At 57.9% G+C, this 14,661-nt stretch overlaps 3 protein-coding genes across 3 annotated transcripts; 1 reads left to right on the plus strand and 2 right to left on the minus strand.

Moving 5' to 3' along the window:
• Positions 1-423: 423 nt before the first annotated feature.
• On the plus strand, positions 424-6,578 carry TRIM28 (tripartite motif containing 28). The gene is made up of 17 exons (XM_021668162.2): positions 424-763; positions 1,085-1,197; positions 1,427-1,559; positions 3,292-3,427; positions 3,509-3,625; positions 3,704-3,818; positions 3,944-4,090; positions 4,204-4,318; positions 4,397-4,503; positions 4,609-4,645; positions 4,732-4,777; positions 4,870-5,122; positions 5,213-5,532; positions 5,617-5,740; positions 5,829-5,915; positions 6,005-6,142; positions 6,235-6,578. Exons 1-17 carry the CDS (start codon positions 424-426, stop codon positions 6,409-6,411), a joined length of 2,505 nt encoding a protein of 834 aa, XP_021523837.2. The 3' UTR covers positions 6,412-6,578.
• A 728-nt stretch (positions 6,579-7,306) lies between these two features.
• Positions 7,307-10,814, minus strand: CHMP2A (charged multivesicular body protein 2A). The gene is made up of 6 exons (XM_012473154.3): positions 10,682-10,814; positions 9,744-9,935; positions 8,017-8,196; positions 7,812-7,942; positions 7,664-7,725; positions 7,307-7,520 (listed from the first exon to the last, which is right to left on the minus strand). The coding sequence occupies exons 2-6, from the start codon at positions 9,909-9,911 to the stop codon at positions 7,393-7,395; spliced, it is 669 nt and encodes a 222-aa protein (XP_012328577.1). The 5' UTR covers positions 9,912-9,935; positions 10,682-10,814; the 3' UTR covers positions 7,307-7,392.
• Positions 10,815-11,407: 593 nt separating this feature from the next.
• Positions 11,408-14,289, minus strand: UBE2M (ubiquitin conjugating enzyme E2 M). The gene is made up of 6 exons (XM_012473155.3): positions 13,946-14,289; positions 12,736-12,830; positions 12,588-12,626; positions 12,384-12,487; positions 12,012-12,075; positions 11,408-11,929 (listed from the first exon to the last, which is right to left on the minus strand). Exons 1-6 carry the CDS (start codon positions 14,052-14,054, stop codon positions 11,789-11,791), a joined length of 552 nt encoding a protein of 183 aa, XP_012328578.1. The 5' UTR covers positions 14,055-14,289; the 3' UTR covers positions 11,408-11,788.
• Positions 14,290-14,661: the final 372 nt, after the last annotated feature.

Consider the following 14,661-nt stretch of genomic DNA (forward strand, 5'->3'; position numbering starts at 1 on the left):
CTGGGGGCCTTTTCCCCGCACCGGTCGTCCTGGGCCCCGCCCCCGGGCGTGCGGCGCCCCATGCGCGTGCGCGGTGTCGTCGGCGCCAGTTATTTCTGTCCCGCCCCTCGGTCGCGGCTCTTTCTGCGAGCACCGCGCGGGCGAGCGGTTGTGCTTGTGGCGCGTGGTGAGGATTTCGGCAGCGGCTGGGGAAGAAGCGCGGGCGGCGCCTTCGGAAAGCGAGCAAGCAGCAGCTGGCCGTGTCGCAGCAGCGTCCTGCGCGCGGTGGGCAGCAGCCCAGGAGGCGCGTGGCGGCGATCGGCCTCGCGGCGGCGGCGGCGGCGGCGGCGGCGGCGGCCCAGCAGTTGGCGGCCAGCGCGTCTGCGCCTGCGCGGCGGGCCCCGCGCCCCTCCTCCCCCCCTGGGCGCCCCCGGCGGCGTGTGAATGGCGGCCTCGGCGGCGGCGGCCTCGGCGGCGGCGGCCTCCGCCGCCTCTGGCAGCCCGGGCCCGGGCGAGGGCTCCGCTGGCGGCGAAAAGCGCAGCACCGCCTCTTCGGCCGCAGGCTCGGCGTCCGCCTCGGCCGCGGCGTCGTCGCCCGCGGGGGGCGGCGCCGAGGCGCTGGAGCTGTTGGAGCACTGCGGCGTGTGCAGAGAGCGCCTGCGACCCGAGAGGGAGCCCCGCCTGCTGCCCTGTTTGCACTCGGCCTGTAGTGCCTGCCTAGGCCCCGCGGCGCCCGCCTCCGCCAACAGTTCGGGGGACGGCGGGGCGGCGGGAGACGGCGCGGGTAAGTACGAAGTGCTCGGGCTCCCACCACCCCTCCCCCGCTCTCTGCCTTTGATCCCGACTGGGTGCAGAGATGAGGATACCACCTGGGCAAGAGGATGGGGGCTCGGACAGGGCACGAGGAGTGCTTTTGGGTTCTGCATAGGAACGTGGTTCTGGGCTGGCCGCTGAGATGGGACATTTGACTTAAAGGCTCGGGGAGGGGAGGGGAGGGGCTTGCTCGCTGCGGGACAGTGGTCGGGGGCCCCCCAGCAGGGGGATGTGGCGGGCCACAGCCTGGGTGGGAACTTGTAACAGTCTCCCACATCTCTGCCTCTCGAAGTGGTGGACTGTCCCGTGTGCAAGCAACAGTGCTTCTCCAAAGACATCGTGGAGAATTACTTCATGCGTGATAGTGGCAGCAAGACTGCCACCGACGCCCAGGATGCGAACCAGGTGCGTCTACCTCAGCATCCACAGGAGGTCTCTGCTTATGGGGAGGGGACATGTGGCCAAGAGGAGCTTGGCACCAGCTCCAGGCTGTGACTCCCCTTTCCCAGGGCTCTGGGTGGGCTGCCTAGGCTGGGTCCAGGGACCAGTGTTGATCTCGGGTTGTATATTCTGGAATGTAAATGTGGAGCTATCAGGTTGTCTTTCCTTCTCTTACCTTGTCTTTGTCTGGCAGTGCTGCACTAGCTGTGAGGATAATGCCCCAGCCACCAGCTACTGTGTAGAGTGCTCGGAGCCTCTGTGTGAGACCTGTGTAGAGGCACACCAGCGGGTGAAGTACACAAAGGACCACACTGTGCGCTCTACTGGTATGTGAGGCTGAGGGAGCTATTGAAATTGCTCTCCAGTGTGCCTTCAGCTGCTGTCATAATGTTGGTTGCATCTCGTGGATGGGCCACCGGAAGGGCCTGAGGGCAGAACTCCAAAAGCAGGAAAACTGGGGTTGTGGTGTGTAGTCTTGGGGGTGTAGGTGGAGGGAACAGGAATGGGAGACCCGGGAGACCTTACTGTGCCGCAGTGGGGTACAGAGGGTTTAAGGGTGCTTATCAGGGACTTCTCAGTCCTGGTGGTGAAGGGCCCAGCATGTACAAACAAGGAAAGGCATGGTATGAAGGGCTTACTGGGTTAGTTGTTCCCTGGCACACATCTGGTATAAGACACTGCTAGGGAAAGTGAGGCTTTGTGGGTCTGTGGATTAAAGTGATGGTGATTTCTGGAAGTGTTTTAGGTTTGATTTGGCAGCGATTTACCGAGTTTGGTTTGGCATTTCCAGCTTTTCGTAGACATACACTAGCTTTGGTTTGGAAAGGAACTTGAGAGTTTTTTGAGTCTAGCCTAGTTTTTGGCCCAGATTTCTTCCATGACTGGCCCTTTTGCTAGCCATACTGTGATTCTTCCCATCCCAGAGGATAGCATTGGTGGAAGATGGTGGGAAGATGGTGGCTGTGGGGCCTGAGGAGCCAGGAGGGATAGGCAGGGGCTGCAGGGTGTCCTAGATTCCAGATGTTCCAGGCAAGGGTCAGGGTGCACGACTGGGTAGCATTGGGGAAGTCTCTTTCCCCAATGAGCTCTGATGCTACCTATTTTGGATTTGGTTGGTATGTTGGGGACCAGTGTGCTTGATCAGTTTTCTAATGTGGAAACAGCTTTTGGAGGTTACTAATGTGTTGTTCTTTGAGTGGGATTATTCTGAGCACCAAGATCCTGCTCGAGAGGGGTGTGTGACCACCATTCTGGGGGTCCTGGTTTGACATATCTCCCAGCATGAAAGGCTCTGCAAGGTTTTCTCTGGGCCCTTGGATTATAAGAGACTCTGGTGTGGCCGGGTGTGGTGGCTCACGCCTGTAATCCCAGCACTTTCGGAGACTGAGGCAGGCGGATCATGAGGTCAAGAGATTGAGACCATCCTGGTCAACATGGTGAAACCCCGTCTCTACTAAAAAATGCAAAAATTTGCTGGGCGTGGTGGCGTGTGCCTGTAGTCCCAGCTACTCGGGAAGCTGAGGCAGGAGAATTGCTCGAACCCAGGAGGCAGAGGCTGCAGTGAGCCGAGATTGTGCCCCTGCACTACAGCCTGGCGCCTGGTGACAGAGCAAGACAATGTCTCCAAAAAAAAAAGAGACCCTGGTTTTTTTTTGTCAGGGAAGAGGGAGGAGGTTAATCATGAAAGGAGAAGAAAGTCCAGGGTGGTTTATAGGCAGAATTCTGTGTATATCTACTTGGGAGAAGTTTTCAGTAAAGGGGACAGTGTGAGGAAGGTGGGGGCAGCCCTCTTTTCCAGAGGTTGTTACCCTGACATTGTTGTCACCTTAAGAAGCTAGAAGAAAGGGATGCATTTCTTAGCAATGTTGGGGCAGAGAATTCTGGGAAGAAGGAGTTGGGCTTGCAGGCCTGTGTTCTTCCCTGGCCACGCCCTCTACATCTTCCCAGTAGATGGCCCAGTGTCACAGAACAGGCAGGAAATGAGTCCCAAGCTCAGTCTGTTTCCTGAGTTGGGGGTGGTGAAGGGCAAGGTCCAGCCTTATGGTTCTCACTCCCCAGGGCCAGCCAAGTCTCGGGATGGCGAACGTACCGTCTATTGCAGCGTACACAAGCACGAGCCTCTTGTGCTGTTTTGTGAGAGCTGTGATACTCTCACCTGCCGAGACTGCCAGCTCAATGCCCACAAGGACCACCAGTGAGTCCCAGGGCATAGAGGGTGGGTGGATGCCACCCAATCCCTAGCTCAGTGTTCAGGAACACATCTGTCTGTTCTCAGGTACCAGTTCTTAGAGGATGCAGTGAGGAACCAGCGTAAGCTCCTGGCCTCACTGGTGAAGCGCCTTGGGGACAAACATGCCACATTGCAGAAGAGCACCAAGGAGGTTCGCAGCTCGTAAGTGTGGGTTCTGGGGCTGTGGGGATGGCCCAGGGCAGCAGGACCTTTCTTAGCCTGACCTGCCCTGTTCCCCAGGATCCGCCAGGTGTCTGACGTACAGAAGCGTGTGCAAGTGGATGTCAAGATGGCCATCCTGCAGATCATGAAGGAGCTGAATAAGCGGGGCCGTGTGCTGGTTAACGATGCCCAGGTAAGCCTTGTGTCAGTGAGAGGGTCCCTGAGCCCCTCTGCTGATGCATGATGCTGTCCAGGGTGAGGAGCCCTACTAGTGCTGTCTGCCTTCTCTGCTTACCTCGTACACCTTTCCATCTGCAGAAAGTGACTGAGGGGCAGCAGGAGCGCCTGGAACGGCAGCACTGGACCATGACCAAGATCCAGAAGCATCAGGAGCACATCCTGCGCTTTGCTTCTTGGGCTCTGGAGAGTGACAACAACACAGCCCTTCTGCTTTCTAAGAAGTTGGTGTGTACTGGTGGGCTCCTGGCCGGTGGGTTCCAGTCAGGTGGCTCCCAATACCTCACATCCCTGTTTGTTGTTGGTGTGCTCATTCTTCCCTGCCTTTCATTCCCAACCAGATCTACTTCCAGCTGCACCGGGCCCTCAAGATGATTGTGGATCCTGTGGAGCCACACGGCGAGATGAAGTTTCAGTGGGACCTCAATGCCTGGACCAAGAGTGCCGAGGCCTTCGGTGGGTCCCAGCTCTACCTTGCTCTACCTTGTTAATACTCCACGTGCTGCATCTACTTATTTTTCTCTCTTTGTGCAGGCAAGATTGTGGCAGAGCGTCCTGGCACTAACTCGACAGGCCCTGCACCCATGGCTCCTCCAAGAGCCCCAGGGCCACTGAGCAAGCAGGGCTCTGGCAGCAGCCAGGTGAACAGGAGAGAGGACCCAGGGAGGGGTGGGCAGGGAATGGGGGTCCAGTAGGGTAGTAGGGTTCCTGTTCCACTGAGGCAGAGGGCTCTGCTTTGTTCACAGCCTATGGAGGTGCAGGAAGGCTATGGCTTTGGGTCAGGTGAGTGGGTCTGCCTGGTGGTTGGGGAAGGGCCTCAGTGCTGTTTCTACCCCAACCTGCCAGTCTTTCTCCATTTTTCTAAGCAGATGATCCCTACTCAAGCGCAGAGCCCCACGTATCAGGTGTGAAACGGTGAGCATGGCAGTTCCCTTGGGGTGGAGAATGGATGAGTGGAGGTGGATGGCGGGTGAGGGTGTGCTTATGCCAGTTGTCTGCACCTATAGGTCCCGCTCAGGTGAGGGCGAGGTGAGCGGCCTTATGCGCAAGGTCCCACGAGTGAGCCTTGAACGCCTGGACCTGGACCTCACTGCTGACAGCCAGCCACCCGTCTTCAAGGTCTTCCCAGGCAGTACCACTGAGGACTACAACCTTATTGTTATTGAACGTGGCGCTGCTGCTGCAGCTGCCGGCCAGCCAGGGACCGTGCCTGCAGGAACCCCTGGTGCCCCACCCCTGGCTGGCATGGCCATTGTCAAGGTATGCCTGTCCCAAAGAACTATACCTGTGGAATGAAGCCTGTAGTCCAGGTCTGGATGCTATTGAACACCCCTTATCACCACCTTGCAGGAGGAGGAGACGGAGGCTGCCATTGGACCCCCTCCTGCTGCCACTGAGGGCCCCGAGACCAAACCTGTGCTTATGGCTCTTGCGGAGGGTCCTGGTACTGAGGGTCCTCGCCTGGCCTCACCCAGTGGCAGCACCAGCTCAGGGCTGGAGGTGGTGGCTCCTGAAGGTACCTCAGCTCCAGGTGGTGGTCCGGGAACCCTGGATGACAGTGCCACCATTTGCCGTGTCTGCCAGAAGGCAGGTGATCTGGTCATGTGCAACCAGTGTGAGTTTTGTTTCCACCTGGACTGCCACCTGCCTGCCCTGCAGGATGTTCCAGGGTGAGTGTGAGGTTGGCGGGGCTCTAGTCTGGTGTGGGCTCTCTGGACAGGGTCATGTGCAGACCCTTACTCTCTTAACCCTAGGGAGGAGTGGAGCTGCTCACTCTGCCATGTGCTCCCTGACCTGAAGGAGGAGGATGGCAGCCTCAGCCTGGATGGTGCAGACAGCACTGGTGTGGTGGCCAAGCTCTCGCCAGTCAACCAGCGGGTGAGGGCTGGGGTTACTTAGGTGGCGTTGCCCAGAAAGGCTTTGTAGGTGCTGCCCAGAGCTGTGACATCCCTTATACTATCTGTAGAAATGTGAGCGTGTACTGCTGGCCCTGTTCTGTCATGAGCCCTGCCGCCCCTTGCATCAACTGGCTACTGACTCCACCTTCTCCCTGGTGAGTCCTAGAAATGGAGAGGGGAAGGGGGTGGTGCCTGGCAGGTCTCACCCTCAATCTGTGCATGTATGTGTGATCTCTGCCTGCAGGACCAGCCTGGTGGCACCCTGGATCTGACCTTGATCCGTGCCCGTCTCCAGGAGAAGTTGTCACCTCCCTACAGCTCCCCACAGGAGTTTGCCCAGGATGTGGGCCGCATGTTCAAGCAATTCAACAAGTTAACTGAGGTGAGCCAGTGGAATGGAGGGGCTGTGGGCAGGGGGAGATGTGAAGGAAAGGACTAGGACCCGTTTATCCAGTACATTCCTGCTTGGCCTAGGACAAGGCAGACGTGCAGTCCATCATCGGCCTGCAGCGTTTTTTCGAGACGCGCATGAACGAGGCCTTCGGCGACACCAAGTTCTCCGCGGTGCTGGTGGAGCCTCCGCCGATGAGCCTGCCTGGTGCTGGCCTGAGCTCCCAGGAGCTGTCTGGTGGCCCTGGTGATGGCCCCTGAGGCTGCAGCCCCCATTGCCAGCCCAGCTTGGCTCTCTTCTTTGTCCTGTCATCCCATCCCCACTCCCCTGGTGGCCTGACTCCCACTCCTTGGTGGCCCCATCCCCCAGTTCCTCACGATATGGTTTTTACTTATGTGGATTTAATAAAAACTTCACCAGTTCCTCAGGTCTTGGCTGGTTGGGGGGCTCTGGTCCTGGGGCCTGGTTCATTGACTGTATCTACTAATCAGCTTTATCAAGCACTGGTGGCCCTGGTGGGGGTGGTCTTGTCCCCAGCCTACCTGAACCCCCATCTGTATGGATACCTAGGGAGTGGGGAAGAGTGTGCCTCTTGGCCCTTTCTGGCTGTGGGGAGGGTCACACAGAGCAGAGGCTTGTTGGGCACTCTGGGGTACCGGCTAGGTGTGGGCTGACCTGCAGCCCTGTGTAGACTCGGCCACCCTACTGAGTGGTTGCTAAGCTTTGGTGAACTGACACCTTCCAGATGGTTTTGTTCTTGTCCCCCTTTGCTAAGGCCACTTAACATCATTCATCCCAGATTTAGCTGTAATTGAGCCCTGTGAATCCCAAGGCTGCCCCCTTGCCTCTACTGGTTGGTTTGGACTGTCCTCACATCACTGGACCAAAACAGTTTTGGGCACTACAGCCTGGAAGATGGGAGGCTTGGACTCTAGAGATCCTCTCAGGCTGTTTGGGGTGTCCACTATCTTGGGAGAGGTGACAGCAGGACCCACAGCTCCCCTTAAGCTCTGAACCCCTGAAAATCTCAGGCGGACTTTCCTTGTCCACCTCTGCCCCAAACCCCAACCCCTTAGCCTTGTGCCAAGTGTCTCTTGCTTTAGTGACACCTGTCCTCCCAGGGACCCCAGCCAGAAGTCACATGGGGTTAGAGACTAGTGTCCAATCTCCTTTATTACAGAGGAGTTATGGTAAAAGCTTCCTGGGCATCCACTGGTTATCTTGGGAGTGGCAGGGGGAATTCAGTCTCTCCTCAGGTTCTTAAGCCGCTCCTCCAGGTCTGCATCAGCATCAGCTAGGGCTGAGGCTGTGGCCTCTGCTTTTTTCCCACCAGCAGCTACACTGAGGGAGCCCCCAGTTGAGGGAAGGTCTGCAGAGAAAATGGGGGTTAGAGCAGGGGGATTCAGGCTGAGTGGGAAATGCAGTAGAGGGGAGTAAAGCAGGGAGAGGGAGGGCTTGGGGCCGTGGCTGGGCACTGGGTGGGAAATGGGGCCCAGGATTTGGAGCACTCACTTGACAGCTCATCTGTCAGGCTAAGTCCCAGCTCATCCAGGACCTGGGACACAACAGCATCACTAGGGAAGAGATGGAACTCAATGAGGGCTAAGCATTATTCCATGAGGGCCAGACAATCATCTGTACCCTCCCAGTTTCCCCATACCTCTCCTCTTCATCTTCCTCATCACCCATGGCATCATCAATGGCATCATTCATCATCTCCTCCTTCATATCCATGATCTCTGCCTGCCGCTCAAACTCCATCATGATCTTCTGGATCTGGGGCAGTTTCAGCTAGAAGTGGGAGGAGTGTGAGTGTGGTCCCTATGGGTCAGTGGGAGTGGGAAGGGAGACTGGGAAAAGCGCACCTGTCTGTTCATGGTGCCCATGGCCTTGGTGACGCCCTTCATGGCTTGTGCCATTGAGTTGTTGGACTTGAGCGTCTGGATCTTGAGGGACACAGCCTGGATGTTGGCCCGCATCAATACAAACTTGCGCACATAGCGCCGGGTGCGCACCAGGTCTTTGGCCATGATGCGAACAGCATCCTGCAGAGCAGACGAGGGTATCAAGGACACAGGAATGGGATTACACTAGACTTCTTGACCCCCCATTTGCAATTCCGCCATTCTCATTGAAGTCTTCAGACTGCGGCTAACCCAACGGTTACTGTTCCCTCCCTGCTGACCTAACTCTGCCTCTTGGGTCACCAACTCCCTGGGCTCCTTTGTAAGGTCCTCACTTCTCTTGATCTGTAAGTGGTAAAAGGCCCCAGGCTCACTCCTTAGGGGCCCTTTTGCCTCCATGTTTTCAGTCATTCTTTTGACTTACAACAGCCATTCTTCAATTTTTATTCCCAGCCTAGACAAAGAATCTGCTTCTTCCTCCACCTAAGACAAACCCATACCTCACACTATCCAGAACCACATACAAACCAATCTGAGGCTCAGCTTTTGATTTCCTCTCCAAACGTGTTGCTTGCCCATTCCAAGAAATGGTATTTTCTCTGCCTGTTCAGGCCAAACTCCTCACCCATCAAAGGCTCTGTTCCTTCCTCATGCTCTCCCTACTGGTTCTGGCTATCTCTTACCAGCCTCTTGGCCATAGCTTATCCTCCTTTTTTTTTTCTGAGATGGAGTCTTGCTCTGTCAACCTAGGCTGGAGTGCAGTGGCACAATGTTGGCTCACTGCGACCTCTGCCTCCCAGGTTCAAGTGATTCTCCTGCCTCAGCCTCTCGAGTAGCTGGGATTACAGGCATGCACTACCACTCCTGGCTAATTTTTGGTAGAGCCAGCGTATCACCATGTTGGCAAGGCTGGTCTCAAACTCTGACCTCAGGTGATCCACCCACTTCAGCCTCCCAAAATGCTGGGATTACATGTGTGAGCCACCACACCCAGCTAGATTATCGTTAAAGTTACTAACCTTTTTTTTTTTTAATTGAGACAGAGTCTTGCTCTGTCACCCAGGCTAGAGTGCAGTGGCGCGATCTTGGCTCACTGTAACCTCCGCCTCCCCGGTTCAAGCAATTATCCTGCCTCAGCCTTTCGAGTAGCTGGGATTACAGGCATGAGCCACCATGCCCAGCTAATTTTTGTATTTTCAGTAGAGAGGGGTTTCACCACGTTGGCCAGGCTGTTCTCGAACTTCTGATCTCAGGTGATCAGCCCACTTCAGCCTCCCAAAGTGCTGGGATTACAGGTGTGAGCCACCTCACCCACAACCGTAATCCCTAACCTTTCAACTCAGCTCCCACTGTGGCCCACAATTCTGAATTGTCTGGCCCATGCCCAACTCTTGAAGCTCACCTGTCATCTCCCATTTTCCGAGGCTCTCTTTTTACATTTGCTGTCTGTCTGCTTGACACATTCCCTTCCCATATCTGTAGGCTCACTCTCATCACTCAAGCCTTAGTACTCATACCAATTCCTTGCAGGCAGCTTTCCAGGCCTCCAAACTAGGGTAGCCCTGCTGACCTTTCGCTGCACTCGTTTTGCTGAAAGCACCTGTGTTTGGGTGTCTGGTCTGTTTTGTTCACTGCTGTTATAGTCGTGCCTGACTGACAGCAACTTGCCCCTGACCACCCACACTCACCATCTGGCCTTGCTTGGCCATCTTCTTAATGTCTGCAATGATTTTCTTCTCCTGGGTCTCTAGCTTCTGTCGCTCGCGGTCCAGCTCCCGCATGGCACGGTTCAGAGCCCTCTGGTTCTGCCGCAGTAACTCCTCTGGCGTCTTCCGGCGCCCGAACAACAGGTCCATGGTGGCAGGAGCCCACTGGCAGGCCTGAGACAGATGTGAGGCCCAGTTGTAGGGCAAGGGGCCCGGAAGGAGGGCAAGAAGCAGAAGAGGGTCACGGGAACTTTGCCAAATGGGAAGAGGCTAATGGAGACTGGAGGCACGAATAAGGGGCCAAAAGGGAGCAGTTGAGAACACTGGGACTGTCCCGGGGACACCTAAAGCGGGACAGGTAGAGCTGAAAATTATCCAACATATGCTGAGCCAAGACCCTCCTTCATCGCCATGCTCCCACAGAAGTTAAGGCTTGCAAGTTCGGCTTCCCTGTCTAGCCCCATGGGTGAGGCCCTGGAGTCCCTGATAGACTGAGAGCGGAGGGCGACGCCAGTCGGCGCACTGGTGTTTTTGGGACCCTGAGCACCGAGGACAGGGCAATTGTGGGGCTTCTGATAGAGGACAGGACAGGCGGAGACCCTAAGTATCAAGAACAGGTGAATGTGGGGCTGTGAAGCTTTGGACAAGGCATTAGCATGTGAATGACCCTGAATGTTGAGGGAGACGGTTGGGGGCGCTGGGGCAGCCAGCACACCGAGGATGGGATGATGGAGGCTGGGTCGCAGTATACACCGAGGACGTCTGTGGGCCCGGCACCGAGGCAAGGTGGTGTTTAGAGACCTCGATGATGAAGACAGGGTCCCAGGGAGAAGGGAGGCACCAGACACCCGGTCGAGTAGAAGGCCTCGTACGCTGCCGCCCGCCCGCCCGGGATTCACGGTCCAGCAGGGGCCACTCACCGGAGTTGGGACGGGGACCCGCTTCCGCTTCCGGGTCACGCTTCTTTTTCTCGGATTCCCCGCTTACCCCTCAACTAAGGCCCCTCGGTTCTGTCGCCTCCGCCGCCGTTTCCGGATTAAACGACGTGACGTAACACGCCTCACCCGCTCCCGGAAGGCTGGGAGGCTTCTAGAGCGCGCGTGCGCACTCCCCCTGGAATGGGCCGGCGTCCGAGCGCATGCGCAACAGTTTCCGTTTCCTCCGCGCGTCGGAAGGTGTTTCATGTTTGACTCCCGCCCGAGTGACCCAAGCCTGTACCAGGGTGGGCGCTCAGGCGAAGGTGGTGCACCTTTGGGCGATTTCCACCCAATCTCCACCTGAGGACCCAGCTTATCCGTAAGACCCTGACTTCTGCCTGAGGTTTCAGATAGAAGAGCCTCAGGAGGCTTTTCCTCCTGGGTGGGCCCACCCGTAGAAGAAAGGGGCAAAGCTAGAGATGGCTTGTCCCTTCCACTGTGCTGGCCTCTTGGCCAGGAAGCCAGAGATCACTGGATCCTGACTGCTTCTCATCCTAGAGTGGGCTTCCTCCCAACCAACCCGAGGCTCAGGCCTGGTATCCCCACCAACTCCAGAGCTGCCCCAGGCACTGGGCAGTCTGTTGTAGGGTGCTCCAATGCCACCTGTTACCACACGTTCCACCACCCCAGCTGCCCCTCCCACCCCATAGAAGTAAGAAGCAGAGGCCATGCAGTAACATTCCCCTTTAATAGCCTGGTGGGACCTCCAGAGGTGGTGGGGTGGGTTGCCTGGGCCCAGTTACCCAGGCCCCTTGCCCACCCACTCCACAGCCCAGAGTGGGGGCTGAACAAGCACCCAGCAGGGGGGCTAGACAAGCCAATTCATTTCCCATCGCTGAGTGGGTCGGGGGAGGCAGCGCCGACCTTAATCACATGGTGGTAAAAAAAAAAACAAAACAGACTAGGGGCAGGTAGCAGGAAGGGGAGGCAAGGCCAAGGCAGGGAATTCCCCCACCGGCTGCCCCCCAACCCCCTGCCGATGGCCCCCAATAAATATTTGCAGGGGATGCCAGGGCTTGTGGCCGTGGCGGGGGTAGGTATGCGCCAACCCTATTTCAGGCAGCGCTCAAAGTAGGTGGAGCCGATGTAGCCACCCCGCATGGAACGCTGCACGTTCTGTTCAAACAGCCGCCGGTTGTTCTGTAGGACCTCTGCGGCCTCCTTGTTCAGTGGGTCTTCGGGGTTGGGCTCCTGTGGCCAGTACAGGTGGGGTCAATAGGCCAGAGAGACAGAAGACCAATCTCCCCAGACCCAACCACCTATTCCTACTCACCAAGAAGAGATACTGCAGGCCATAAATTATGGAGTTTATCGTAAGGACTGGCTTCCAGTCCTCTCTGTGGACAGAGAGCATCAGGGTCAGGGCTTGGTGAGTGGGAGGCTGCCATAGGCCCCTCTGGTATTGGGCAGGTCAGATCCAGGGCATAGGAGAGTGAGGATGTGAGAGATTGGGAGGGAGGGTGTGGAGCAGGCCAGGCCAGGGAGAAAACCAAGGTCAGGCCATGAGGAAGATGACTGGGAAATGAAGAAACCACAGACAACAAAGGGGTGGGAAGGCACAGAGACTGATGTAGTGCCCAGAAGACCATGAGGGGGGGTCTGACAGGCAGGGCTGGGGAAGGCAGTAGAGGGCCAGTGCCCTCACCTGAGGATGTTGAGGCAGACGTTGCCCTCGAGGTCAATGTTGGGGTGATAGACCATTGTCTCACACTTCACCTTGGGGGGATCATGTGGGTAACCCTGGCCCACCTGGCTCCAGGAAACAAAAGGGAGATGGATTGGTGCCTGGAAGGGTCTCAGCTGCTGCCTCCTCAGTCCAGGGAGCCATCCCTGCCCACCCGGGACTCACCTTAAAACTGAACACAAACTTCCCACTCTTGTAGAAGCCCTGGGAGGGAAAGCGGGAGAAGAAGATTTTAGGGTTCCATCCTGTGGGGCCTAACAGACAGAACATGTCTCCCTCCTCTCAGTGGGAATCCAGCCATATGCACCCTCACCTCATCAGGACAGATGACCAGCTTGAAGTTGAGGAGGTCGTCTGGATCTGAGAAGCTGATATCACACGTCTTGGGCAGGTTCAGCTCGTTTATGTCTGGGTTTGGGCAGCAGAGAGTGGGGGAAAAAAAGAGGGAGGGAGGGAAAGAAAGAGGGAGGGGGAAAAAGTGAGAGAGAGGGAGACAGCAGGACACTTAGGGCAGGTGTTGTTAGCAGAGCCCCCACGGCCTCCTCCGGGACCCCCAAGCCTCTGTCCTGGGCTGTGCTCCACACCTCCAGCCCTCTCCCTTCTCCCGTTTGGCTCTTGTGGATACATAGCATACCCCAAACATGCATGTTCAGTTGTGTCTGCGTGTCCCAACTCCTGGCCCAGGGTAAACACCCAATTTTCTGCATCCATAGCTCCCAAATGCTCCCACTCCAAACATGCTCTCACCACCCTAAATCCCAGGCTCCCCATCCAAGATGTTCCTGCCTGTCCACCCAAAGTCAAGGATCCTGCCTACCCTCACCAACCCTCAGTCCTCACTGTCCTTCCTCTTCTCTCTCAGACCCAGCTTCCCATCTGACCCCCACACTCTCAAGTCCCCAAACGCTCATCACCCTAGCCCACTCCCTCTGACTCCGAGGTTCACAGCACAATAGGCTAAATTTCTCCTCACCCCTGTCTCCAATCCCTGGGAGTCACTAACCTTCTCTCCTCCACCTGTCACCCCATACCCCAAACTGCTGTGACTCTGAGGCCCATGAGTCTCGGGTCCTCCAACCTCCTCCACCCGTCTGACTCTTGAGATTCCCAGAGACCCCAACATAATACACTAAATCCTCTCCCACTTATATCCCCAACCCCTGGCCTCTACTATCACTCTGTTCTCCTCCTGTCACCCCAAACCCTAGTTCCCGTCTAACCCCCAGACTCTCGAGTCCCCAGCTCCTCCACTCCACTGCTGGACTCTGAGATTCCGAGTCCCTCGTACCGGACACCAGGTCTTCCTAATATCCTAAACCACCACATATTGGGCCCCTACCTCTGACCCGCTCCCCGTGACTGCATGACCCCAACCCTCAAGACCTGACCTCCGACCCGCTACGCTAGGGGCCCCCCACCTCTGACCCTGGGCGACCGCATGATCCCCTCCCGACTCCCACATCACGCAGCCTTGGGCCCTGACCTCCGACCCCTGGCTCCAGCCCCAGCCCCTGACCCCCTACCCTTCTGGATCCGCAGCTGCGCCGCCGACGCCTTCTTGCTGCTGCCCTTGGTGCCGCCTGCCGACTCCTCCTCCTTCTTCTGCTGCTTCAGCGAGAACAGCTTGATCATCCTGCCGCCGCCGCCGCCGCCGCCGCCGCCGCCGCGGGGCCCGGGACCCCGGCCACCCGGCCCCCCGCCGCCGCCCGCGTCGCCTCTGCTCCTCGGACCGGCCGCTGCGGCCTCCGCGGCTCTCGCCACCCGCCCGGCCTGCCGCGCCGCTCTGCTCTGCTTTGCTCCGCGCCCACCGCGCGGCCCGCCTCGGCTCCCGTAGTCCGGCTCTGGCCTGGCCTGGAGTCTCGGGCTCGAACGGCAGCGCTCGGCCAAACTCGGCTGTTCTCGGGCCCGCCCGGCCCCGCCCCTATCGCCCCCGGCTGCTCCTTCCTTGCCCTCGCCCGCTCTGGTCTCAGGCCCCGCCGCAGCTGCGGACTCGGGTTTCCCCGGGCCAAGCCGTTTGGCCGCTCAGCTGATCCGTCCGCGAGGGCGCTGCGGCTCGGGGTGGGAGGAGGACGCGGCGGCCGCGGTGACGGGGGCTGAGTACTGGAGGATCGGTTTCCGCGGCAGCAGCGGCTTTAGCGCAGAGGTCGGCAACGGCCTCGGGCGCCCCGCCGCTTCGGATATTTCCGCCGCCTGTCCGCCTTGGCTCTTCCCGCCCGGCCTGCGTTGTGCGCCTGCGCAG

The sequence above is a fragment of the Aotus nancymaae genome, unplaced genomic scaffold, assembly GCF_030222135.1.
Source record: "Aotus nancymaae isolate 86718 unplaced genomic scaffold, 86718_ANA_hifiasm-v0.15.2.pri h1tg000069l, whole genome shotgun sequence".
Classification (NCBI taxonomy): Eukaryota; Metazoa; Chordata; class Mammalia; order Primates; family Aotidae; genus Aotus; species Aotus nancymaae.